Genomic DNA, 27825 nt, shown 5'->3' on the forward strand with positions numbered 1-27825 from the left:
ACATTACATTACATTACATTACATTACATTTGGCAGACGCTTTTGTCCAAAGCGACTTACAATAGTCAAGTACAATGTAAAATAAGTTTAAAGGTAAAACATCTTTGGATAGGGATAAAAGGAGGTCAAAGGGGAATAATAGGATAGAGGAGTGAAGGAGGGGAAGAAGGAAATGAGGTTAGAAGTAGTTAGTTAGTTAGAGGTGTTAGGAGAGTAGGTGCTCTTTGAAGAGCTCTGTCTTCAGGAGTTTATTAAAGATAGTGAGAGATTCTCCTGATCTGGTAGTAGAAGGTAGTTAGTTAGAGGTGTTAGGAGAGTAAGTGCTCTTTGAAGAGCTCTGTCTTCAGGAGTTTATTAAAGATAGTGAGAGATTCTCCTGATCTAGTAGTAGAAGGTAGTTAGTTAGAGGTGTTAGGAGAGTAAGTGCTCTTTGAAGAGCTCTGTCTTCAGGAGTTTATTAAAGATAGCGAGAGATTCTCCTGATCTGGTAGTAGAAGGTAGTTAGTTAGAGGTGTTAGGAGAGTAAGTGCTCTTTGAAGAGCTCTGTCTTCAGGAGTTTATTAAAGATAGTGAGAGATTCTCCTGATCTGGTAGTAGAAGGTAGTTAGTTAGAGGTGTTAGGAGAGTAAGTGCTCTTTGAAGAGCTCTGTCTTCAGGAGTTTATTAAAGATAGTGAGAGATTCTCCTGATCTGGTAGTAGAAGGTAGTTTGTTAGAGGTGTTAGGAGAGTAAGTGCTCTTTGAAGAGCTCTGTCTTCAGGAGTCTCTTAAAGATAGTGAGAGATTCTCCTGATCTGGTAGTAGAAGGTAGTTTGTTCCACCATTGGGGAACTCTGTATGAGTACAGTCTGGATTGCTTTGTGTGAATGTTTGGTTGGCAAAGCGAGGCGACGTTCACTGGAGGAGCGCAGCGGCCGGGAGGTAGCGTAAGCCTTCAGGAGTGAATGCAGGTAGGAAGGAGCCTGTTCTGTCATCACCTTGTAGGCGATTGTAAGAGTTTTGAATTTGATGTGAGCATCAACTGGTAGCCAATGGAGCTCAATGAGCAGCGGGGTGACATGTGCCCGTTTTGGCTGGTTGAAGACACCTTAATCATTAATTTCAGACCTGAATTATGTAAGTGATGGGAAAATATAAAAAAGGCTGTTTTCTGCCTGACTCTAATATAAATTCCAGCTAAATCCAATTAACTAAACTATTTTGTAGTTTTTTTTTAATGTACATTGTATTGGAAGCCTATGTTTAACATTTTTATTTAATATTTGATATTGACCTTTTTATGTCTCAAACCATTCCTACACAGTAAAATAAACATGATTAAGGTGTCTAAATCACATAAAACGATCAATTATGAGCTCTTATTTCTTTGCCTTTTTGGCTTTAGAGTGCTGCTGCGCTCTAATGATTAAGCTGCTGTGAACTGGGCGGGGCTAGGCTACTGTTTCATTTACTTGTAAAGTTATTTGCTGGCTCATCCATGCTCTATTCTGATGGACAAAAGTTAATCTTAATTAGTGTTATTTGCGACACAACGTTAAAAAATGTCAAAAGCCAGGGTGCACTATATGGGGGCGTGTAAAGCCTTCAGAATACTTTTGGGATGAGTTAAGATGAGGTGGTGATCTTTCAGTAGCCTTTCCCGTGGAGGAGCTAGAGGCTGTGGGCAGCATGGTGCCTTAGTGGTTCGCCCATTCGCCTCCTAGTATTAGGGTTTTGGGTTCAAGTCCCTATCTGGGTGGAGTTTCCATGGTGAACTGGACACTCTTTGGACACAGTTGGACGGTAATTTCCGCTTGAGAGTTTGCTATGCACGATTGGCTGCTGCTTCTCACTGGTGTGTGAGTTGGTTGGTTGAGTTCTAATTGTAAATGATTGTGTGTAGAATGTAATTGTAAGTATGCTTGGATGCCTAGAAAGACCAAGTTGCATCCCAAAAAAAATGTAATATTATTGGAAATAGTAATATCATCAAATTACTTTATTTCAGTAATTCAGTTCAAAATGTGAAACTCATATATTATATAGATGTATTAAACACAGAGTGATCTATTGCAAGCCTTTATTTCTTTTCAATTGGTATTTTTTGGCAGTGTGGGCAGTGTGCCAAGTCCTGCTGGAAAATAAAATCCGCATCTCCATAAAAGTTGTCAATATTTTGTGGGAAAACACTGCACTGATTTCAGACTTGATACAGTATAACACAGTGGATCAGCACCAGCAGATGACATGTCTCCATCACTGATCATCAGTAAATTTTACATTTCATTTGTAAATCAAGGGAGCAGAGATTTCATTTGCCAGCAGGACTTGAAACACACTGCTCACACTGCCAAAAGTACCAATTGGTCTTAATATATAATATTTTAAATTGACTGAGACACTGATTTTTGGGTTTTCATTGGCTGTAAGCCAAAATAATCAACAATAAAAGAAATATAAACGCTTAAAGTAGATCACTTTGTGTGTAATCCATCTATATAATATATGAATTTCACATTTTAAACTGAATTAGTGAAATAAAGTAACTTTTCAGTGATATTCTATTTATCAGGATAAATTTCTGAAGATACAGTCCCAATACCTTTGATCATATACTGTACATACAGTACTTGACTGCTACTGGCTGGAACTACTATCAGTTATCGATCCAAAGAAGACGCACTGTCTGTACAGCTATAAAAACATAAGAATCAAAGCTGGATCAGGCTAAAAATAGCCAATATCTGATCCATTTATAAAATTTGCCTGAATTTGATTGGCTGGACAGTGTGTGGACGCTCTGCTGTGTCCCGCAGTGTGTGAACTCATGCTGGAGGTGAGAAAAGCCTCAGCAGTGATCAGTTTTAGCTCAGTGGTTCAGGATCTTTCTCTGTACTGATCTCACAATCGGAACAATCAATACTCTCCGATGGCCTGTTCCCCATCCGTCATGGGACAGGATAGAATATCAGAAAGGGAAGAAAGGAGTGCTGCTCTCAGCATCCTGATACAGTGTGTGTGTGTGTGTGTTGGGCTTCTGTCACTGCAGCAGCTGTTTCACCTGCTGAAAGTTCCAGCTCTGTCTGCTGTAGTATTCCCAGCACTCTTTAGTACTCTGCTATCTTCTACTTTTATTAGATAAATTTAACATTTTTTATCCACGAGCTCAGGCACGGCCCCACTGTAGTTTGTTTCTTTTGCATAATTTTTGACCCAAACTTTTGCTTTTGCTAAAGGTGTGCTTTAGGCCTGTTACGATAGCAATATATTGTGGATGATATATCGTCCAAGAAATTATTGCGATAAACGATATCAGTATCTTAATAAGACTATTTAAATGGCACTAACATAATGAACAAATGGTAAAACACGAACAATTTGGAAGTACCTAAATCTCCCTCATTTGCTGATTTTGCCGCAGACAGTAGGTACAGATCCCTCCCTCAGACAAAGTCTGCTTGCTAATCCTGCTGTGTACTGTCTGAGGTTCTCAATCAGCACACCAAAATAGTGGAAATGGCATTTCTTCAACTGTTCTAGTGGTTGGGGTGGTTCTTTACAGGTTTTCTTATTGTGATGTCAAAATAAATGAGCAGTGTCCTGTTAAACACTGCACTGACTTTGGATTTGATAATAAAACACAGTGGATAGCAGAGGGAAGCATGAAGTGCTGTAAGAATTTGTGGGAAAACAAAACTGCACTGACTTTAGACTTGATACTAAAACCCAGTGGATCAACACCAGCAGATGATCAGCATGTCTCTCCAAACCATCACTGATTGGTGGAAACTTCAGACCTTCAGACTAGACCGCAAGCAGTTTGGACTGTGTGTCTCTCCACTCTTCCTCTGCTCCCTTGATTTACTTTAAATGAAATGTAAAATGTACTGATGATCAGTGATGGTTTGGAGAGACATGCTGATCATCTGCTGGTGTTGATCCACTGGGTTTTAGTATCAAGTCTAAAGTCAGTGCAGTTTTGTTTTCCCACAAATTCTTACAGCACTTCATGCTTCCCTCTGCTACTGACAACTTTTATAGAGATGCAGATTTCATTTTCCAGCAGGACTTGGCACACTGCCCACACTTCCAAAAGTACCAATTGGTCTTATATATAATATTGTAATTTTCTGAGATACTGATTTTTGGGTTTTTATTGGCTGTAAGCTGTAATTATACTATAACAATAAAAGAAATAAGCGCTTAGCCCGTTTTTATCAGTTCCTTTTTCACGTCTTATAACACAGTAATAATTTACTGTATAATTTAAATATAAATGGTATATTTTTAGAAAGAGTCTAAACATAGCTTAGGCTGATGTGTGAAGGCATTCCTGAGTAATTAAGCTGAGAACACAAGGTGCGATTTTGAATGTAAAATTTGTCTGTCAGGTTAAAGGGTTAAAATAGATCACTGTGTGTGTAATTCATCGATATCGGTTAACAATTTAACCTGAATTACTGAAATAAAGTACATTTTTAATTATATCCTTATTTTTTGATATGCACTCGTATATACAAAACATAACAGGTGAGAATAATTAGTAGCTCTGAGAGCGGGCATGCCATAGCATCATGTAGTGTTAGATAGTTCCGGTAAGAGTGCATGCTGGGAAGTGGAGTGAAATATAGTGTTAGAGAGCTTATAAAACAGTGTGAAACACCAAGTAGTTATGCAATAATGAAAAAGAAATCCTGTAGAGAAGAAAAAGACGCATAAAGATAAAGTTTGATCGATAATTGTTTTAAAATAACATCACAGACTCTGAATCATAGTCGAATTCAGTTGTAAGGTTCCTAGAGATTCTCACCCGTAGACCCAACAGTCAGTAAGTTGGTATTATTGGTAGTTGTGTTAGTAAAAATGTCTTTTATGGACCTAACAGTGGTTGTTGGGTTACTTACCTTCCGTTATCTAAGCCTTTCTATCCCCCTTATATTAGAGAGTGTGGGTGAGATTGGATGAGACGTGACTCTGTGGACTGGTTCTCCTGCTGTTGAAGCTCTTGTTGAACTGATTGTTGAGTTTGAGAGAAGAACAGACGATCCCCTAATACAACACAGAGCGTCTGCAGACTAACTATACAGGTCATTATACAGCCGACAGAGAGCTCAGCTGAAATACTAAAATAAAATAGCTTTTCAATAATAGTCATTTTTTTTAAATGCACGTGTATACAGTATACACAATATAACAGGTGAGAATAAATAGTAGCTCGGAGAGCGGGAACAAAGTAGCATCAAGTGATCAGCAGTGTTAGATAGTTCTGGTAAGAGTGCATGCTGCGAGGTGGAGTCTTGAGTGACAAGTTCAGAGTCTGGAGCAGGCAGACTAAAAGTGTCATGACTGATAAATAGTGTTAGAGAGCTCATTAAATAGTGGGAAGCACCAAGTAGTTATGCAGCAATAATGAAAAATAAATCCTGTATAGAAGAAAAATATTCATAAATGTGCTTGATCGATAATTTTTCACTCTGAATCGTAATCGAATTCAATTGTAAGGTGCCTAGAGATTCTCACCCGTAGACCCAACAGTCAGTAAGTTGGTATTATTGGTAGTAGTGTTAGAACAGGGGTGTCTAAACTTTTTTTGCCAGAAGGAGAAATATATTTAAAGTCACGGGCCACAGACTCTGTAATAAAACAAATAATGAAATATACCACTTTAAATTATACATTTTCCTGATTATTATTATGTAAACACAATTTTACTTGACTCACTATCTTTATCTATCTTTGACAGTGTTGTGTAAACTAAGATTTTTAAAATTGATGTTTAATTTCGTGATGTCTCTTAATATTAAACTCCTTAATTATGGCAACTTTTAGACTCTTTTGCCCGTGTTTCTGCGCTAGAAATGCGCACTCTCTCCGCTTTTAGACTCTTTGCCCCGTTTTTATGCGCTAGAAATGCGCACTCTCTCCACTTTAAGACTCTTTGCACCGTTTTTCTGCGCTAGAAATGCGCACTCTCTCCGCTTTTAGACTCTTTGCCCCGTTTTTCTGCGCTAGAAATGCGCACTCTCTCCGCTTTTAGACTCTTTGCCCCGTTTTTCTGCGCTAGAAATGCGCACTCTCTCCACTTTAAGATTCTTTGCACCGTTTTTCTGCGCTAGAAATGCACACTCTCTCCGCTTTTAGACTCTTTGGCCCGTTTTTCTGCGCTAGAATTGCGCACTCTCTCCGCTTTTAGACTCTTTGGCCCGTTTTTCTGCACTAGAAATGCGCACTCTCTCCGCTTTTAGACTTTTTGGCCCGTTTTTCTGAGCTAGAAATGCGCACTCTCTCCGCTTTTAGACTCTTTGGCCCGTTTTTCTGCGCTAGAAATGCGCACCCTCTCCGCTTTTAGACTCTTTGGTCTGTTTCTGACACCTAGCGTTCAAACTTTGAATCTCACATTATAAAAACCTGCTTAACAGCGGGCCAACTTTCATTCTAGAAAGGAAACGGGCCGCAAATGGCCCGCGGGCCGTAGTTTGGACACCCCTGTGTTAGAACAAATGTCTTTTATGGACCCAAAATTGGTTGTTGGGTTACTACCCTTCCGTTGAGGCTTTCTTGCACCCTTATATTAGAGAGTGTGGGTGAGATTGGATGAGACGTGACTCTGTGGACTCTGTTTCTCCTGCTGTTGAAGCTCTTGTTGAACTGATTGTTGAGTTTAAGAGCAGAAAAAAGACAAAACGTACCGTTTCCCCAATACAACACAGAGCGTCTTCAGACTAACTATACAGGTCATTATACAGCCGACAGAGAGCTCACACTCGTGCTGAAATACATGAGCTCATTATTGTCAAGCATGTGTGTGTGTGTCTGGCCTGGTTAGATCAGTCTCTGCGGAGCCGAGATGACAGTGGTGATATCGTCTGCTGGAAGTTTCCGGTCCATTGTGGCTGGTCTCTCTTTGTGCTCGATTGCATCAGCTCATGGCGCTAATAGCTTTCTGTGGGTTATCGCTTCATTTTCCCAACGCTCAGCCTGCACTCACTGTCACAGATTTTCTCCTTTCTGTTTTTTTTTTTTTTTTTTTTTTGACTTGATACATTTTTACTCCTACTCGAGCTGTTTTTTTTCTCCTCTTTTCGAAAAGCTACTTTTACTCCTACTTGAGTCATTATTCCACTGAATTAATAATACCTCGCATTTGTGGGGTTTTTGGCTCTTTTTCCCACCTTTCTGTTCAGTTCAGTTTCTAAATTAAAAGTATTCTCTGTCCTCCTGAGACTTTATAGCTCAGTTTTCTCCAAGTGGACACAAGTCTCAAGACCTGTCCACCTTATACTGTCACGAGACTTTCTGTGTCATTTAATTATTTGAAATGATTTATGGTTGTATCTTTTTTTTTTATTATTTATTTTTTTTTATAGTCTGTGGACTGTGATCATTTAGAATCTAGGCTAACTAGCATTATTTAGAGCTTAGCTAACTCTCCACCACATTCAAAAGAAGGTTTGGTAACATTTTCTAGGAATGTCATGTCTGTTAGACTCTATAAATATACTTAGAACACATTATAATGCACTAATTAACCATTATAAACAAGGCTGTAAATATGTAGAAACAATGTATATCACATTATAGCAATGTATTTTTTATGCATTATGAATTGTTCTCAAAATGTGCAAAAGTGTATTAATGTACTAACTCTCTTAACTAATCATGGGTGTGTTTTGGGCGTAACATTCCCTTTAAGAAGCTCCTGTGTTTTTCATTGCCAAGATAGCAATACACCCAGAGTTTACCTGAACAAATCTAATTTTCTTACCACCACGCCCAATGGCATAGATATATCCAGAAGCACTGCTGCTATTTAAACAACACAGGTGGAAGGTGTGAAAATAGACTCTTGGCGGAGTGTAAGATGTCATTTGTGATCCATCATAATTGACAGTCAGTTTCTCCTAGTAGTGATATGAGGCACACTAACAACTCAGTGATATGTGCAGAGTTGTCTTGCCTCTTTGAATTCACCAAATTAAAAAGCTCTGGAATTTAATCAAGAGGAAGATGGATGATCACAAGCCATCAAACCACCAAACTGAACTGCCTAAATTTTTGCACCAGAAATGCAGGCATAAAGTTATCCAAAAGCAGTGTGTAAGACTGGTGGAGGAGAACATGATGCCAAGATGCATGAAAAAAACTGTGATTAAAAAACAGGGTTATTCCACCAAATATTGATTTCTGAACTCTTAAAACTTGTGAACTTGTATGAACTTGTTTTCTTTGCGTCATTAGAGTTCTAGACATTTTTCTCATTTTCTCCAAATATTTTTATTTGGAATTTGGGAGAAATGGTGTCTGTAGTTTATAGAATAAAACAACAATGTTCATTTTAATCAAACATAAACCTATAAATAGCAAAATCAGAGAATATGTAGCATCAGTCCATACAGGTCTGTTCAGTCTCTGAGACGTGGTGTGTGTGTTGGTGTGTGAGAGCGCCGGCGGTGCTGGGTGAGGGCCACTGTGCTAATTGGTCATGCTGTTGGAGCTGGTGTGTGTGTGTGTGTATGTACTGAGCTGGGTTACAGCTGTAGAGCTTCAGGCCAGAACACAGATATAGAAGGAGCAGCTAATCGGCCGGACTGCAGCTTTACCAGCCAAGGTCAGCGTGGAGCTTCTGGACACCCGGAACATCTCAGCCCCCCGGTGACCCTCTCTCTCTTCAGATCTTTAGTGGACAAGAGTTTATAATAAAAGATCACCACCCCCTTTGATGTTGCCTTTATTTACTGCATTTAAACTGACAACTCAATCTCTTACTCTCTTTCCCCTACTTTCACCTTTTATTACCTCTCTCTATTTTTCACTTTTACCTTGTACTCTCTCTCTCTTTCTGTATTCTTCCCATTTTTTTCGCGCTATAAGTTGCATTGGATAAAAAGATGCACTGGGCGCCAGTTCAAATCTTGGTCATGCAGCTTGCCATCAGCTGCCAGAGCCCTGAAAGAGAACAATTGGTCTTATTCTCTCTCTGGGTGGGTACAGTAGATGGCTCTCTTTTCCCTCATCACTCCTAGGGTGATGTGGATCAGCACAAGGCTGCATCTGTGAGCTGTTGTATCAGAACCGAGTCGCTGCGCTTTCATCCGTGCGTTTGCGCTGTGATGCTACTTGGCAATTCAGTTAAAAAATTTATCGGAGGAGGCATGTGCTTGTCTTCATCATACTGGTGTTGGAGCATCACTAGTTATAGGGGCAGTCCTAATGAGTGGGTTGGGTAATTGGCCATGTAAATTTGGGTGAAAATAAGAAAATAATTTGATTTTTTTTAAAGATGCACTGATGATTTTTGGAAAAATTAACCAATTTTAAGTGCGTCTTCTAGTCCAGAGAATACGGTATATTATTTAGTAATCTATAGTTGAGATGCCAACCGTGCACCATGCAACTTGATTTAGGGCATATCAGTGTGTCTTTGTTCTTTGTTATCATAAAAGTCCTTCTTATAGCATTGCCAAGATAGCAATGAACATCTGACCATCGACTGTTGTCAGGGTTCAAATCAGTCAGTGGTGCACCTGTGCTTTTCTTTACCAAGATAGCAATATGTTAGAAATTTACATGAACACATTTCCAAACAACCACCATGCCCATCAGTGTAGATATATTCATAAGCACTGATGCAATTTAAACAATGCAGACAGAAGACATGACAATAGACTGTTGGCGGGGTGTAAGATAGCAATGAGCATTGCAACACGCCTTGCACAGGGTGGATGTAAGCTAGGGATCGAAGACGCTTTGCCCAGTTGACAGACATTCAGATTGGTGATCATACCTAACAGATGGATTGATGATCTGGGGATTCATCACAAATGACAGTCAGCAAGGTGCAAGATAGCAATGAGCATTGCAACACGCTTTCAATATGTGATATGTGATGTATCCTAACATTTAAATGATGTTTGGCACCAATAAATACAAGTGATAAAGTGGGTTTAGAAATAGTTTTGTCCCAAAGTTTAAAAGTACTGGTTTATTTTTCATTGCAACATTTTTTGATTGAAAATTCTTCATACATTATCTTTATTGGGCAAATTGGACTGGTCCAGTACCAAGACCTTCTTCTCCCACAGCCATGCCTTTTGTAACCTATGCAGCATGAGGTTTAGCATTGCCTTGTTGAAAACCGCATGGGATTTCTTGGAAACAATGTCATTTTGTTTGGAAATATGTCTGGACGTCTCTATCAAGTCAAGTCAAAACAAATAGATTTTTTAGCTAAAAGATGACATAAAATTAGAATGTCATTGAAAAGTTACTTTCTCTTACTATGTCAGTAATTCAGTTCAAATTTGATGATTATGGCTTTCAGCTAATGAAAACTCAAAAATCAGTGTCTCATTAAATTTGAATATTGCTATATAAGACCAACTGGTACTTTGGCAGTGTAAGCAGTGTGTGCCAAGTCCTGCTGAAAAATGAAATCTGAAATCTCCACAGAACTGGACTTAATGTAACACAGTGGACCAACACCAGCAGATGACTTGGCTCTCCAAACCATGATGGTTCTTGATGCAGTGCATCTGAGGGATCGAAGATATAGGGGTTCAGCATAGGCCTGTGCTATACATAGGCTTGTCCTATACATTGAAATATATTATTATATATACATTATTGAAAAATTGAATAGTGTGTATTGGGTTCATATTGGTGGCAATCAAATACAAAATAAAGTAAATTAATTTTCATAAACTGTACTCTCTCTGTGTGTTGCACAGTCTCTCTCTCTCTCACACACACACACACACAGACACACTGTCAGCGCTGATTGGTCTGGCCTCATAACCATCAGATTTGTGTAGAAAATTAGCATCTCATTAGCTTATCAGCTGCTGCCTTAAAGCAACAGCATTTGTAGTTAGATCTGAGATGCACACACACACACACACACACACACACACACATTCTATCACTCTCTCTAGCTGATGTTGATCTGAATTAGTGATCCAGTCCAGCCTGAGACACTGTTTTACTCTGTGTTCCCACTTCACCCCACAGTCAATGCATTCATTATAAAGGGCATCTATATACATTTGGCCATAGTTTCTAATAAAATAACTTTGAAGAGTGGTTGCTATGCTGTTGCTATTGCTAACATGCTGGCAGTTGGCAGTTGCTATGGAATGCCAGGCAGTTGCTAAGTGTGTGCTATGCTGTTGCTATGATTTAGTGATTGTTAGGGTTGCTAAGGTGCTTCTAGGCAGTTGCTATCATTTCTGAGGTTGTTGCTAAGGTGTTGCCAGAAGGTTGTTAAGGTGTTGTTCAAAGTTGTTGTTCAGGTTTTGCTAATTGGTTACAAGGCAGGTGCTAAGGTATCACAGGTATTACAGGTTGCTATAGTTTACTAGTTGTCATGTTTGTTAAGGTGTTTCTAGGCAGTTGCTAGGCAGTTGCTATTATTTCTGAGATAGTTGCTAAGGTGTTGCTAGACAGTTGCTAAAGCATTTCAAGTAATTGGTAAGGTGTTGCTCATTGGTGGTGAGGCAGTTGCCATAATTTGGGAGGTAGTTGCTAAAGTGTTGCTATCATTCCTGAGGCGGTTACTAAGGTGTTGTTAGACACTTGTTAAAGTATTCCAGGTGGTTGCTAAGCTGTTGCTAAACAGTTGCTGAGGCATTACAGGTGCTACCTAAGGTCTTGCTAAGTGGTTGCTGTCATATCTGTGGTCATTGCTACGGTGTTGCTATAGAAAACGTATGATGTATTGCTCCAAAAAGCACAAGCAATGAATCAGATACAAACATTTCATATTTTGTAGTGAGATTAATATTGATAATAAGCACTTAGGCTGTTGCTTAGGTGTTGCTAATGTATCTGTGTTGATTGCTGTCTTGTTTCTGTGTAGTTGCTAGGTGGTTGCTATGATGTTGCTAGGTAGTTGCGCAACATGCAAACACATGGTGTGGCTATAAGCACTAGATTGCTTTGGATGTGTGGTATGGTCAAACTTTTGTCTAATAGCTGCTTTATCCAATAGCTCCTCCATACACACATTTAGCTGGTGTGTGAGTGAGACCACCATTCGTTCTTTTGGGGGATAATTCGTACGACAGTTGTGCATAAACCATGAAAAGTTCTATAGGCCTTCTGAATTTGGTGTTTGTAGCTCATGGGCATGCAAATTTCACCACATTTATTGTTAATTGGCAAAAAAATTGATATTTACGAAGTACACAAGACCACCATTACCCATCATGACACACATTATACAGCTGGAACGGAGTCTATATCTCGAAAATTGCAGCCCAAGTTAACCAGACTTCACACTTACAGACTGGTGACTCTCCTGGTCTGGAACACGTTTTCTGGTGATTTGCATACTTATGAATACGTATGAATATGCATGCAGCACATCCAGCATAAAGCTAAACTGAGACGGCAGCCTGGTCTCCCTGCTTCTCCTCCTCTCTGAGCTGAAGATGCTGAGCTTCCTGACTGAATCTCAACATCCAGCTCTCTGAAGAGCAGATCACACACTGCACTCGTTCTCCAGCCAAGCAGAAAAGAAGAACCGCTGTGAGAATCCAGAGAGCTGAACACGTCACAGCTCAATCCAGACCCTGAGATACACTTCCACACTTCCTCCTGGCCAATATATCAGTGATACAGTACAGCATCAGTCAAACGTCTGGACACACCTTCTTATTCAGTGTTCTTTTCCTAGTTTATTCATACATAGTAAATGAATACTGAAGTCATCCAGAGTATGAAGAATGAAGGAACACATAAGGAATCATGTACCAACTCTTCCTGATGAGTGCCAGTTTCATCAACATACCGTTTTTGATGGTCTTTTTTGTGGCGATTGACTGACATTCTTTTCTCTTTAAAGTCATTTTTAAATAACTACTCTAGTTGAGTAGTTCTTGCTTCCCATAATTAAGCAATAATACACTCAAGGTTTGTGCTATTATGTGTAATATTGGCACTGCTGTAATGCGGTCGTAGGCATGAAGCTGCAGGTCGAGTACTGTAGATCAGCACAGCAGTGCCAATATTACACATTATAGCACGAACCTCGAGTGTATTATTGTGATTATACCACAGTTCCATTATCACTGTTTATTAAAAGATTTAAAGTTAAAGAGGAGGAGAAAATATGATCTGTTTAGTTATACAAACAGTTTAAAATATTTATAATAGTTCCATTGCTGCTCTGTATGTAGCTGAACTGTAAGCTGTGCATTATCGGCCATTTCAGTCAAAATTGTGGAAGTCTAAACTTACAGTAAATAAACAGAAGAGCTTTAATCACCCTAATTAACGATTTTCAGGAGAGGAATCGGTGTAGATTAAAGTTCAGACCTGCAGAATTACAAGAGTCCACCTTACGTTCAGCTTAAAATACCCTACAGGTATATTAACTGGAAAATATATACACTTTTAATATATATACACAATTTTAATAATAAAAGCTCTTAACCTGATATTGGTGGCCGATAATGTGTGTAATAATGAGTATTATGGGCTTGTTTATTTATTTTTGGTATTTTATCTTTGTCTGCACCACCTATTGGAGACATGGCGTTTCTGCACTGTGCCTCTATGGGATCCAGCAGCTCCCAGTGGTGTACAATCACATCGCATTTGGTTTGTATTTGGCTTGTAAGCGCTGAATCGTTGCTAGGTTACCTGTATGTGGCGGAGTAATACATGGAGAGCTTCGGTTACAGTGCATTACCGGCTGATAACGTCACTCACAGAACGCCTCTCAACCAATCACATTGCAGGGTCGGAACTAACTGTGGTTTAATATGCATTAGAACATTACTCAAATAGAGCTATTATTCACTATAACTGTAACTCTACCTCTTCACTACTTTACTTTAACTGATACTTTAACTGGTGCAAGAGGTGCTACTTTGAAGAATCTAAAATATAAAACATATTCTGGTTTGTTTAACACTTTTTAAACTAAATAATTCCATGTGTTTTTTCTTCATAGTTTGGATTTGGACTTTAATATTAATCTACAATGCAAACGTTTGACTAGTATGTAGACTAATCACAGAATTGCTAGTGTTTCTGTATGGTGTAGATGTAAGAGGCTGTAGAAGTGTCACATGGCTTTATGGACGTTGTTGATGTTGGTGGATGAGCAGTGATGGTGTCTGATCTGTACTGAGATCTGGGATGTGATGTTTTGTTTTCTCAGGAGGAGGAGCTGCGGAAAAGCGGAGAAGCCAAATATAATCACCTCAACGAGGATCTACACGTGCTGATCGAGGTTTTCGCCCCGCCCGCCGAGGCCTACGCCCGCATGGGACACGCCCTGGAAGAGATTAAGAAGTTCCTCATTCCGGTGAGTGAGAGCTGACATTTAAAGCAGGACCGATATGTTGTATTACTTCGAAGGAACACATTTCAGCTATAAATCAATTTATATGCATAAAAAGCTAAAACAGCACAAGGAAATGCATGCATTTTTTTATTTACCAAACAGATAACTGTGTGGAAAATGCTTGGAAGTAGCAATTCTTCGTTTTTGTTACATAATGCTAAGATCCATCATGCTGAATGGTTATACCATTTGTTCAGTAACCTCAGTTACAGGATTGTAATCATGCCCAAGGCTGATTCTGGTTCAAATGCTCAGCTCACAGCCCGGTTTCTGGGTATAATATGGTAATTGGCCCAAGCCCTTTGTGCAAGCTCCCTGGTTGCTGAGTATAATATGGCAACTGGTCCAAGTTGCTTGTGCAAACACCCCAGTTGCTAAGTATAATATGGGAATTGGTCCAAACCATAGACTGTGTATAGCTGGACAGAGCATTGTCTCTCAAAAGTGAAGCCACCACAGGTCAGGCGCCCCCTGCTGTTCGGTTGCAGAAAGCTGTGTAACCCCACCCACCCCCATAGGTTTCAATGGCAAAACAGACAACTTTCAATCACTTTTTTTTTCCCTAATATACTGTAATTCTACCTCCTTTATTTAAATGCAACAGCTAGTGTAACCTCTGCTTATATTGTCAAATTTTTATATCCCCACAGAATTCGTTTTTTAAAACGTTATTCAGATCTATTCAAACAGGTGTGGTTATTGTAAAAGGGCTGGTTATGGGTGGGACCAGTACAGGCCGTCAGCTCGGCCGCTCTGCAGCCTGTGACCTCGAGGCAGCCCTCAGGGGCGGGGTTATTTAAATGAGTAGGCTGTTTCTCCACATTCTTTCTCCCTCCTCTGGTCTCTACTGCGCTCTACAGACTCGGGTTTCAGGATCACCAACATGGAGGAAGATTTTGGCTTCATTTTCATTGAATGAATGGGAACAGAGTGGTTGTTGAGTATAATATGGGAATTGGCCCAAGGAATAGAAGCTATGTCCATTGAAATTATATGAAATCGGCTTGTTACAACAATGCTCCAAGACCTAGTAGAAAGTCTTCTTCGTACAGTAGAGACAGTTACTCCAACAAAAGCAGGATACACTCTTATTAATGCCCTAGGTTTTAGAAAATAAATAGTATTTTTCTCTATATAAACAGTATATACATTCCCCTTAAAAAGTATCAGAAGAGTGAGGCCAATCCCTTTATTTCTGCTGAAAACTGGAAACATTTGGGTTTGATGATAAAATATGACATAAGATCAACATTTCAGATTTTATTTCCAGGTATTAATATCTAGATCTGATACACAGGTCAGAAGATTCAGCACATTCTGTCTGTAGACTATGACACTACCCTCACTGTGTTTTACAGATGAGCTGGTATGTTTGAGATCATGAGAAGACACTGGTAAAAAATCATTTTTGTGTCATCAGTTCATAATCAGTCCACAGGCTTTAGTTTCTGTAATTCCTGGTAAATGTTAGCCTGGTCTTCCTATTCACCTCATTAATTAGGGGTTTTCATCTTCCGGTGGAGCCTCTGTACTTTAGTTCATTAAGTCTTTTTTTTTTCTGTGAACAGTAGATTGTAATTTCTTCACTCCTGCTCTCTGGAGGTTGTTGCTGATGTTACTAACAGTTATTTTAGGGTTTTTCTTTACAGAACTCACATTTTTTTTCTGTTTCATCAACTGCTGTGGTTTTCTTTGGTCTACCTGTTCACCACCTGTTATTTAGTACACCAGTGACGACTTTCTTCTTCAGGACATTCCAGTTGCTTGTTTTTCACACATAGACTCTCACAGCTCTCTGGTTTCATGTTGGTTACTCCTATACTAACTATAAATACACAGTCTGAACAGATAAAATCCAAAAAACACAAATCTGAAACTGAGCACTGTTTATTGTTTGACTTTAATTAATGTATCAGGACAAACTTAGGCAACAAAACCCACCTCCAATACTTTTGCTCATATGAAAAATGGGTGGGTTCAGACAGAAGGTGCTGAATCTTCTTATCTGTGTATAAGATCCAGATGTAAAAACCTGGAAATAAAAGCAAAAATGTTGATATTTTGTCTCATATTTGTTTGTATTTCTGTGATATTTGCTTTTTTTTTCAGCCCAGCTGTTTTGCCACACACACAACTCACACTCACACTAGTGCGCTCAAGCATGATGAATCCTCTGTCATTCAGCTCTGAAATTAGCGTTAGCAGTTAGCTGGATTTCTGATTAAGCCAGTTTGGTGTAATTAAGATTTTGCCTCCACCCTTCTGCTCGCAATTAACACGTTCTCCTGTTTAATGAGGAAGCATTTAGAGGCGTACACTAGATGATTGAGGTGATAATTTTCACACCGATTCTCCACGCCGTGTGTTTTATATATATTTATGATTACGGACCCAGACGGAATCAAACGGCGTGCACGTGGAGGACCTTCTGGAGTGCTGTTTCCTCTCATGCTCTGTGTTTTTTTTTTTTTTTGGGATGTGAATATTGTGTTTGTTTGCTGATGGAGGATGAGGAGCGTACAGATGAAGAGATGAAGAGCAGAGTAAACAGGCAGGCGAATGCATTATTCATACGGTAAACATTATATCTTATTATTTACGCAGTATAATCTTTTACACAGGTATGTAGCCTAATGAGCCTCTTTCATCTGGATTTCCGAGCTCAGGATCAAAACGTAGCCTCGTGGTTCAGTTGGACGTCAGGTTTATTGTAATTACAGTTAGATTCACAAAGCTTTTCATGCTAGTTTTGTGGCAAAACGTGGTGCATTAAAAAATAAGTGAAAGTAGTGAAAGCTTCAAAGTTTCAGAAGTGATACATTATGCATGTGGGCCTTGGTAGAATAATAATGCTACAGTAAATTTAATGCAAAATATAAAACAGCAACTGTGCTAGAAACATACTAACAAGGGCTGTTTTAGCAATGCTGTAGTAGAGCCAACTTCAGATCTAGACATTGATTAAACCTCCTGTTTCCTTCAAATTTATTAACACCTTTTTTAATCCTTGGGGTCAATTTAAACCCCATATACTGTATATATATATATAATAACTAAAACTGTTAGCAAAGTTTTAGGGTTTTTCATTACAGTTCTCACAATGTTTCTGTTATCAACAGGAAAGCTGTGGTTTTCTTTGGTCTACATGATCATTATCTACCCTATCCCTTTGTTTTTAATGTAATCCTTTCGCCGAAACAGAGTTATATATGGACACACCAGTGGCGGATGCTGGTCTTTCACGGAGGGAAAGCTCAATTTCGGCCTACATCTTAAAATGTGTCGGTTTATTTATGTGTAAATTCTATCCTCCCTGAGATGGTTTCCTCAACAGGCATGATGGCCAACAGTACATTTTATTTGTTACAGCACTTCCAGTCAGCCAGCTCACTTTATCACACCAGAACAGCTGAAAATACCTGTTACTTTTCCCCACCTTTTACACCAAATTAATCTGAGCAGTTGATCTGCCCTGCTGTTTAACTCTTAAGTTTTTCTTCGTAAGGAAGATTATCAAATGGCTTCTCCAAAATCCGGCCACAACATTAATACTGTCTGACATTATGTGCAGCTTGCCACCTAGCTAGCTCGCTAGCTAGGGACTGGTGCGAGGTTAGAGGGTGGAGGGCTCAGCAGCATCCACTGGACAGAAAGAGTGATAGAAGTCAGTCTCCAAACAGAAGCAGCTACAAAAAAAAACCCACCAGAAATAGAAGCTGGATTTGTCGCTGGTTGTTTTTAACAAAGAAAATGACTCTATAAGGATTAGAAAAGTCGCCAGTTCAACTTACAACAGAATGAGAATTAAATCGTCTCTGGGATATATATATATATATATATATAACTCTGTTTCAGGGGAAGGTTTACATTCAAAAACAAAGGGGTAGAGTACAAAAAAGAAATATGATTGAGTATTAGGGAGTTTAGAGCGCCTGTATTTCAATATAAATATCCATACCGTATAAATACAATATAATATAATATATTTTGATGTCGATATATTGTCCCACCCCTGTTCAGAAGCGCTTGTGTAGTTGCTTGTAAATATTTGTTTTATAGATCTTGCATGAAGCAACATAACGTAACAGCTCTGAAGATCTGCAGCATCCCTAAATAAACAGATCTGAGAGAGAGAAAGAGAGAGAGAGAGAGAGAGAGAGAGAGAGAGAGAGAGAGAGAGAACGAAAGTTGAAGAGTAACAACAGAGACTAGGAATATATTTTCATTGCCCCATTTATTATTTATAAGGGCAGTAAATGTGTGTGTGTGTGTGTGTGATGCTTTGGTGTCCTCCTCAGTGAATTGTTATTAATTGTGCTTCTTACACTCTTTAACACAAATGTATGCATGTGTGTGTGTGTGTGTGTGTGTGTGTGTGTGTGTGTGTGTGTGTGTGTGTGTGTGTGTGTGCGTGTGTGTGTGCGTGTGTGTGTGTGTGTGTGTGTGTGTGTGTGTGTGTGCAGGATTATAATGATGAAATCAGACAAGCTCAGCTGCAGGAGTTGACATTCCTGAACGGAGGATCAGAGGATGCCAAGGTTCCAGCGGTGAGAGGGAAGTCCAGCACCAGGGCCAGAGGCACACCTGCACCAGGATCACACAGGTAAAACACACCTGTACACCTGATTTACATAAGTACAACACACTAGAAACTGGAGCACACAGGTGCAGCACACCTGATCCGGACTCACACACACGCAACACGCAGGTGAAACACACCTGCACCTACCTACAACACTTATGAGGCTGGAGCACACAGGTGCAGCACACCTGATCCGGACTCACACACACGCAACACACAGGTGCAACACACCTGCACCTACCTACAACACTTATGAGACTGGAGCACACAGATGCAACACACCTGATCTGGGCTGAAAATAGGTGCAGCATAGTACCTGATCTGGGCCCACACAGATGCAACATACCTGATCCGGACTTAAACAGGTGCAACACACCTGATCTGGACTCACACAGGTGTAGCACACCTGATCCGGACTCAAACAGGTGCAACATACCTGATCTGAGCTCCAACAGGTACAGCATACCTGATCTGGTCTCAAACAGGTACAGCATACCTAATCTGGGCTCAAACAGGTGCAAGATACCTGATCCGGACTTAAACAGGTACAACACACCTGATCCGGACTTAAACAGGTACAACACACCTGATCCGGACTTAAACAGGTACAACACACCTGATCTGGGCTGAAAAAGGTGCAGCATAGTACCTGATATGGGCCCACACAGATGCAACATACCTGATCCGGACTTAAACAGGTGCAACACACCTGATCTGGACTCACACAGGTGTAACACACCTGATCCGCACTCAAACAGGTGCAACATACCTGATCTGGGCTCCAACAGATGCAACATACCTGCATACCTGACTACACAGATACAACACACTTGACACTGGAACACACAGGTGCAACACACCTGATCTGGCCTCAAACAGGTACAACATACCACCTGTTATCCAAAAGCAGTGTGTAAGACTGGTGGAGAACATGCCAAGATGCATGAAAACTGTAATTAAAAACCAGGGTTATTCCACCAAATATTGTTTTCTGAACTCTTAAAACTTTATAAATATGAACTTGTTTTCTTTGCATTATTTGAGATCTGAAAGCTCTGCATCTTTTTTGTTATTATAAATGACAATATTTTTATTTGGAATTTGGGGGAAATGTTGTCTGTAGTTTATAGAATAAAACAATAATGTTCATTTTACTGAAACAAGAGAAACTGATGAGAAACTGATTCAGAAACTCAAGTGCTCTCATATTTTTTTGTGTGTATGTACGGTATGTGTGGGTGTCTGTTTAAGTGCATGGAGTTCATACAAAAAAAAACACAAACTTCTTGAACAGTCGGGGGAAAAAAACACATTCTAAGAAAAATAAATGTACTTACTGACTTTTTTTCCACCTTCTGTCTGCAATTATGAGTGTTTAGCACTTATTTTGCTTTTGGCTAATTAGCTGAATGTTTAAGGTTTACTCTCTGCTCTGCAGTGAGGAGGTTTTCACGCCTGTTTTTTTTATTATTATTATTTTGCGAGTTTTTTTTATTTCGCGCTGCTCTGCGGTTTACGATAAGAGACGCCGCGGTCTGCAGTGATCGCCAAGTGTGTGGTAATAATACTCATGGCAGGGTTTAGGGTTTAGTATTGGTGTTGGGGATGCTCATTGTTTATGGGTAAACTGTAAATTGCTGATAAACAGATAAAGAAACGATAGGCTCTGACTGGGGAAAGATTATAATTAGATGGGTTTGAGATCAGTCGAGTAATTAGCATGCGCCGCGTCTAAATTTAGAGCGCGGTAAGAAAGTCGGTCTCGGGGGAGGGTGGAAACCATCTGTATATATTTGCACAAATAATTACATGAGCTTATTATTAAATACCCATGTGAGCCGGGTGTGAAATTGCAGCTCGGGCTGAGGTGAGAAGACACAGATCAATGCGACCAGTTCATTACAGGGAGGAGCCGTGGCGGCGGCGGTGGTGGTGGTGACGGCGGCACTGTTGGGTTTTCGGTCAGAAACTCGACCTGGTCGTTTGATTGATTATTATAAGAGATTGCGTCTGGCCTAATTGCTTTAATCTCACGCTTGAAATGGAGATGAATCTTCCATCCCACACTCGCTCATAATAACCGGAGTGTCTGATCGATACGGTGAGACGGGAAGACGCTGGCTTTCCTTGGCTGCGTTCGGTGTTTGATGGTGCCGAGAGTCGTCCCTTCCTCCCACTCTTCTCCTCCCACAGACCACAGCTCTGTTTATGAAGCTCTGGTTATTCATGAAGCATCCAATAGTTTGCATATCTGCAATATATCTGCAATATATCTACAATACAGTACAACACAGACTGGATATTCTTCAGGTGTGAACGTGGGATGAAATGTAGGATTTGGCTGCACTGCATTCGGATGCATCGTAGATGTTTACCTTGTTATTCCTCCTAGATTTACTGAGTAAATAGTAGGGATGCAACGGTACAGTGTGGCCACGGTTCGGTTCGGTTCAGTTTTTAGCCCTTTCTATTTCAAATCAACAAGGTGCTCCTACTCACACTCGCAGAGCCAATATTAAACAGAAAAAAGGAACAGATGAATTAAAATCACAACATTTATTATAAAAAAAGGAACACTTATTCTTACCATTAATCAAAAACAAGCGAATTTAAATAAAGTGCAGTAATATGAAATGTAAACATGAATATTATTCAATTAACTCAACCAACAAATATTGTCAGCCAGTCACGTATTTTAAGAAAGTATTAAACTGATATCACACCGTGCTTTATCTGCTGACTGTGTTTTTACCTTGTTATCAAACTCAACCCTAAAACCGAAATGCGGCGCTGCCTCCCACTGACCATGGTGCTCCCTTCCTCACCATGGTGCACTTCCTCGCGCCGACCGCGACGCTGCCTCCACTGACCGTGGTGCTCTCTTGCGCGGGGCACAGCCGACCGCGGCGCTTCCTCGCGCTGACCGCTGACCGTGGTGCTCCATTGCGTGGGGCACAGCCGACCGCGTCGCTGCCTCCCGCTGACCGTGGTGCTCCATTGCGTGGGGCACAGCCGACCGCAGCGCTTCCTCGCGCTGACCGCGCCGCTGTCTCCCGCTGACCGTGGTGCTCCATTGCGTGGGGCACAGCCGACCGCGGCGCTTCCTCGCGCTGACCGCGCCGCTGTCTCCCGCTGACCGTGGTGCTCCCTTGCACGGGGCACAGCCAACCGCAGCACAGCCCGGCCGACTGCAGCGCCCCCTCGTGTAACATACAGTCAATATAACGCTAAATACAGGTGATAGAAGAGTTTATAATTGCTGTATTTCTCCTCTCTGCCTCTCCTACTAATCTAAATTTTGTGTGTGCCCCGGGTCCTAAGCAATCTCCCAATAGACAGAATACACAGAACGTATCCAATCAATAACCACAAATAAAACATTAAACTTTTGTCACCAGAACCAGCCAGAGACAGCTGGATGAACTCAAATGTTTTATTTTCTTAACAGGGAATTAGCAAACTCAAATTAAAGAGTTTTTTCTTCTGTAAAAAAGTAAAAAAAAACAGCGGTTGGACGGAGGTGGGGTTTTGAGGTGGAGACGGAGGAGCAGGGCGGGGGAAGGAGGCCCTCACCCGGCCATGTGGCCGAGTCTGCTATCCTACAGTGCTGCTTTACTGCGGGGCTGTGCATTACTTAGAGCGTTCGTTCGCTCTGTTAGTGCGCACACCGAAATACCGCAGTTCTTCCGGGTGTATCGAACCGAACAGGCCAAACTGAGAGGTTCTATAAAATACCGAGAACCGTTGCAACCCTAGTAAATAGTAAATCAAACCTAAAAATAATGATGCTAAAAGGGTATTTTGAGTACTTTGAGCTTGATTTGTTACTTTCTGGTTTGTTACGCTCTGTCGCTTCGTCACTTTTTGCCAAATCCTGTTATTTTTCAGGTGTGAACATTATGTAGTATTTGACAGCATTGCATTAAGATGCTTTGTTGAGGTTTAACTTGTTATTCCGCTTAGATTTAACTGAATAAATGTTAAATCAAACATAAAAATAATGACGCTACAAGGGTATTCTGAGTACTTTGAGCTCGATTTGTTACTTGGCGCTCTGGGCGCTTTATCGCTTGTCTGCAAATCGTGGCCACAAATTGTTTCCTCCAATAGAAAAGACTGGTAGCTTGTCGCACTGCCTCCTGAAAGTGCGAAAGCAGAGTTAGTGTGCGGAGTGTTTACCTTGTTATTTCTCTTAGATTTAACTGAATAACTATTAAATCAAACAAACATAAATGTGCTTCAAGGGGTATTTGGAGTGATGCATTAAAAGAACCAACTTTACCAGAACCTGGTAAAGAACCTCACAACTTACAAAGAACAGTCTATCGTTTAAATAGCAATGGTGCTTCCGAATATATATTTACGCTGATGATAACATTGCTGTTCCCGTAAATGATCAGCTTGGGCACCTTTACAGCACAAACAAGCAGGTCAGTTTTCTCTGCTTAGAAGTGTTGGACACATCCAGGTAGCTGCGCCGTTAAAATAGCAATTCGCCAAAGTCAAAGTGCACCTGGCTCTTAAAGGTATTGTCACGTGAAACGCTGATTGTTTATTTTATGTTACACCCAAAAAACACCCATGATTAATTTGTAGTAGAGTAGTAGTGAAAATTAGTACATCCATTTGCACCCACTATCAGACCTCACTACAACTCCCATAATTCCCCTCACCACCTTACCGTTTTTCCCACTAAGCTAAACACACTCACTCTCACACTCATCTATCACCTGGCTTCAGTTAATCACCTGTATATGTGTGTTTCGCGTTTGCAGGAGTAGAGGAGGCGTGCCACCGCCGCAGGCTGCGGTTCCTCGAGGGGTGGCACCCAGAGGAGCCCCGCCCAGCCGTGTTCCATCCAGCAGAGGGAGGGGTGTTCCTGCACAGAGGGCACGTGGAGCTCCGCCCCCTGGAGGGTACAGACCACCTCCGCCTGTTGTGCAGGACTCATACGGAGAATACGTGAGTACCTGAACTACTGACATCTCACTTATCTGGTGACTTGCCATGCTGACATGGGCATTAAGTATAGATCCCATCTAAACGGCTCATAGAAGCATATGATTCATAGAAAACGAATAGATGGATTTTTTTTTTCTGTCCTTGGACTGTTTATACGATACGATGACTATATTTTCTTGCACTTTAGTGATGTTACACTATATGAATTACAGTCATCCTCTCTATTCTGCGCTGCTGAAGTAGATCCGGCGTTCTGCAGTGTGAGGATTTGCACATGCCGGCTTTTGCACACCTTGACATATTCATCCACCCGAGCGCCTTCTTTCACTGCGCTCCTTTAGCTCTGCTGGAGCCCTGCCAGGAAACCCCTCAGCACCTCTCCCGCGGGGCCGCTGCTGCCGCCTGGAGTGTGTGACGCCGAAACAGACGGCCGGGGTGGCAGGGGGTGAAGAGGGTGGGCACGGTGCCCAGTGGGCGCCCATATCTAACCGCATCCGACAGGTTTATTCCGAGGGTCGCGATGCAAACGCGCTGAGGTCGCAAGAAACGACGGCGTCGCCAGCTGCTCTCCGGGAGCACGGCTGCTGTAAACACCCTGTCTGCAGCAAATACACACACACACACACACACACACACACACACACAAACACACCTGGAATACACACACAGACCAGCACATCCCCCAAACATCTGGCCGATGATAAATGCTGGGGACATGGCGTGAATGGGAATGGAATAGACACACACAAACACACACAAACACACAGACACACGTATATACACACTTTTCCACATTGTATGTGTGTCACATTTGTCCATCCTTTAACCCTTAGAACCCCACGGACGGATTTTCCGTCCAAAATCTCACCTTGTGTTCTCAGCTTAATTACTCAGGAATCCCTTCACACATAAACATAATCCATATACGGTTAGAAAGGTAAATCATCTACAAGAAACCCATTGAGAAAAACACCTAAAAAAGTGAGAAGATCTCCTTCCTCAACCAATATTATTTACCTTTAGTGCTTCAAACATATTTATATGATGTTTCAAACCAAATAATATCAGTAAATAAAGACTCAAAAGTGTCCACAGAAAAAGTGTGAAACTCCCTGCTTTACTCAAACTAAAGCTAGGTATGGTGTGCGCACTACTTTATATAGTTTTTATTTTACTCGCACATTTTTACTCAGTAGTTATTTTGCACTAAACATTTTTATTTATTTAGACTAAAAAGTTTACATTTTTGTATATATTGTAGTTTTCTTTGTGTGTCCTGATTAAAATACTGAAAGGCATAGGCTGCTCTGAGTGTCAGGTTTTTAGTATCTACATGTATCCTAGAGGTGTGATTATTGATTATCAAGAAAAATCAAGATGCTGTTTCTCCATGTATTTTATCAAAGTATTAATTAATAAACCATGTAATGAACTATCATCAATATTCGGTAATGCTTGAATAATGCATTTATAATGCATTATATGACATGCATAACACCTTATAAATACTGCAATAAGCCTGTATACAAACTCATACGTACTTACAGTGGCATTCAAAACTCATTATAAACCACAAGTGTAAGGGTTTATAAAGAAATGCCTTATAATATCTGTTCATAAGAACATTGTACAATGTAGTGTTGTAATGCACTCTAACACAGGTATATTTTGGTATAATGCATTATAATATGCAGCAATGATTTTTCAAATTAAGCCTTTATAAAAGTGTGCACATTACACATTATAAAGCCTTATATACAGTCATTACTGACTTTAAGCGAATGCCTACAGTAATAAAGGCATAATAACATTTACTTCATGTTTAAAACACACTTCAATTAAAGCCAGCAAAGAGCACTCATAATGCTCTATAAGACATTACAGTGAGGCATAATAAAATTAACTTTTTTTACACGTTTAAACAAAAAAAAACATGAAAACTCACTTCACTTAAAGTCAGTAATGACTGTATATAAGGCTTTATAATGTTTTACACACTTTTTTTAAAAGCTTTATTTGTGAAATCATAGCTGCATATTGTAATGCATTATACCAAAATATACCAAGTCTGTGTTATAGTGCATTACAACACTACATTGTACAATGTATTTATGAACAGATATTATAAGGCATTATAAGCCTTTTCTTTAGGAACCCTTATATTTGTAGTTTTTAATTTACTTATGAGCTAATATACAGTCTTATTACAGTCATTATAAGGTATTATGCATGTCATATAATGCATTATGAATACATGGTTTATAGGAAGAATATTCTTACGCTTTCAACTCATAAACACTCTAGTCTAAGCTTGGTAAAATTTTGAGCAAAACATGATCAGTTCCAGGAAAATATAACAATTCTGCTTCCTTTTACATTTTAAATGATTATATTTTTGAGCAGCCGTATGTCTTCTGGAGTAAAAGAGATCAGGGCATCTGTCTGTCTGATATAATTACTGTGTTATAAGACCTGAAAGAGGAACTGAAAACAAAAATGTTTTCAAAGGGTTAAAATCTCAATAAAATACAATTACATTTGTGGTTGTAAGGTTGACAAAATGTGGAAAAGTTCAAGGGGTATGAATAGTGAATTGTTTTTGCGAGCCACTGTATAAACCCACACATAAACTCACGATTCTGTTTATTTGCTCAGAGCCGCTCTTGTTTATCTAGCGGATCACAGTGATGCACTTGGCTCAGCGCTGCTATTTCTGAAGCTGTATTTTCTCCTGGGTGTGAGACAGATCTGATCGCTCTCCTCTCTCTCAGACTCTTCGCCTGTTTTTTTTTTTTTTTTACATGCTCTTAATGTTTAAAGCCGTGAGACACTGCTGAAAGATGGGGGTTCTTTATTAAATTCACTGATGAGTTCTGAAAGCCGAGTCGTCGGGGGGCTGCAGATATTATAGAACACAGGATAAAGCAGGATCGCATGACAGCGTAATCAGGGATCATTTAAAACCGGAGCTTTAGCCGTGTCTCGGTTAAGCTAATACCAGAACAAAGCCAAGGTTTGTACCAGACAGTTACAAACAGTATTTCAGCCTCATGAAGTCCTGAGAGTCCTGATCTCTTCACTGAGCTCTGTAATACTGGAGATCTGTCCCATTATCAGTGTTGGGCACGTTACTTTAAGGAAGTAATTAGTTATAGTTACTAGTTACTTCTCCAAAAAAGTTACTAATGGAGTTACTCCGCTATAAAAAGAAACTAGTTACCAGTAAAAGTAACTATTGCATTACTTTTGTGTTACTCTCCCACCATAATCCCAACCACCCCACAGCCCCCACCTTCTCAGAGCGTGTTTCATAAGCCAGATGGATAGAGTGCACGACAGCAAAGACAAGTACCTGCATAGAGGTTTTTTGTTCGGGGACATAATGTGAACTCGACGTGCACTTTTTAACCTTTGACCTCAGTGAGTTTGTAGTAGTGTCTGTATTTCCGTCTGGAAAAGGCTGTTTTTCCACTGGAGTCCTCCTCACTCTCCATCTCTCGCTATATGCGCTGTAAACACCCTCCACTATGCTGCGCTCTAAACATCCACCTTCCTATTTTCTCTGATTGGCTGAAGACGTAATCTTACTATACCTTAGCCAATCATTGCTTAGGCAGTTATCTCATCCGCCCCTCCCTTGTGACTCACACACACAACGGCTAAAGTAACGTGCAGTAACGGGGTGTGGGAAATGGCAACGGCGTTATAGTGACAGTCAGAGTAATTAGTTAGATTACTCCTTACTGAGAAAAGTAATGCGTTAGTAACTTTATAAGTATATTTCAACACTATTATTCCCATTACTGCTCATTATATATGCCTCTATATCTTTGGGCAACACTGTGGCTTAGTGGTTAACATGTCTGCCTCCCAGCACTGGGGGTTGGGTCTTGGGTTCAAGTCCCTGTCTGGGTGCAGTTTCCATGTTCTTCCTGTGTCTTCATGGGTTCTGG

At 40.3% G+C, this 27825-nt stretch overlaps 1 protein-coding gene across 2 annotated transcripts in view; it reads left to right on the plus strand.

Annotated features, from left to right (window-relative positions):
- khdrbs3 (KH domain containing, RNA binding, signal transduction associated 3) overlaps window positions 1-27825 on the plus strand; it is a 224075-nt gene that overhangs the window by 139080 nt on the left and 57170 nt on the right. For both annotated transcript variants that reach the window (XM_049474908.1, XM_049474909.1), the window contains exons 4-6: window positions 14143-14289; window positions 18792-18931; window positions 23686-23872. In XM_049474908.1, the coding sequence (XP_049330865.1) occupies window positions 14143-14289; window positions 18792-18931; window positions 23686-23872 (474 nt within the window). The remainder of the gene's footprint in view (window positions 1-14142; window positions 14290-18791; window positions 18932-23685; window positions 23873-27825) is intronic.

This window comes from Astyanax mexicanus, chromosome 2 (genome assembly GCF_023375975.1).
Source record: "Astyanax mexicanus isolate ESR-SI-001 chromosome 2, AstMex3_surface, whole genome shotgun sequence".
NCBI lineage: Eukaryota > Metazoa > Chordata > Actinopteri > Characiformes > Acestrorhamphidae > Astyanax > Astyanax mexicanus.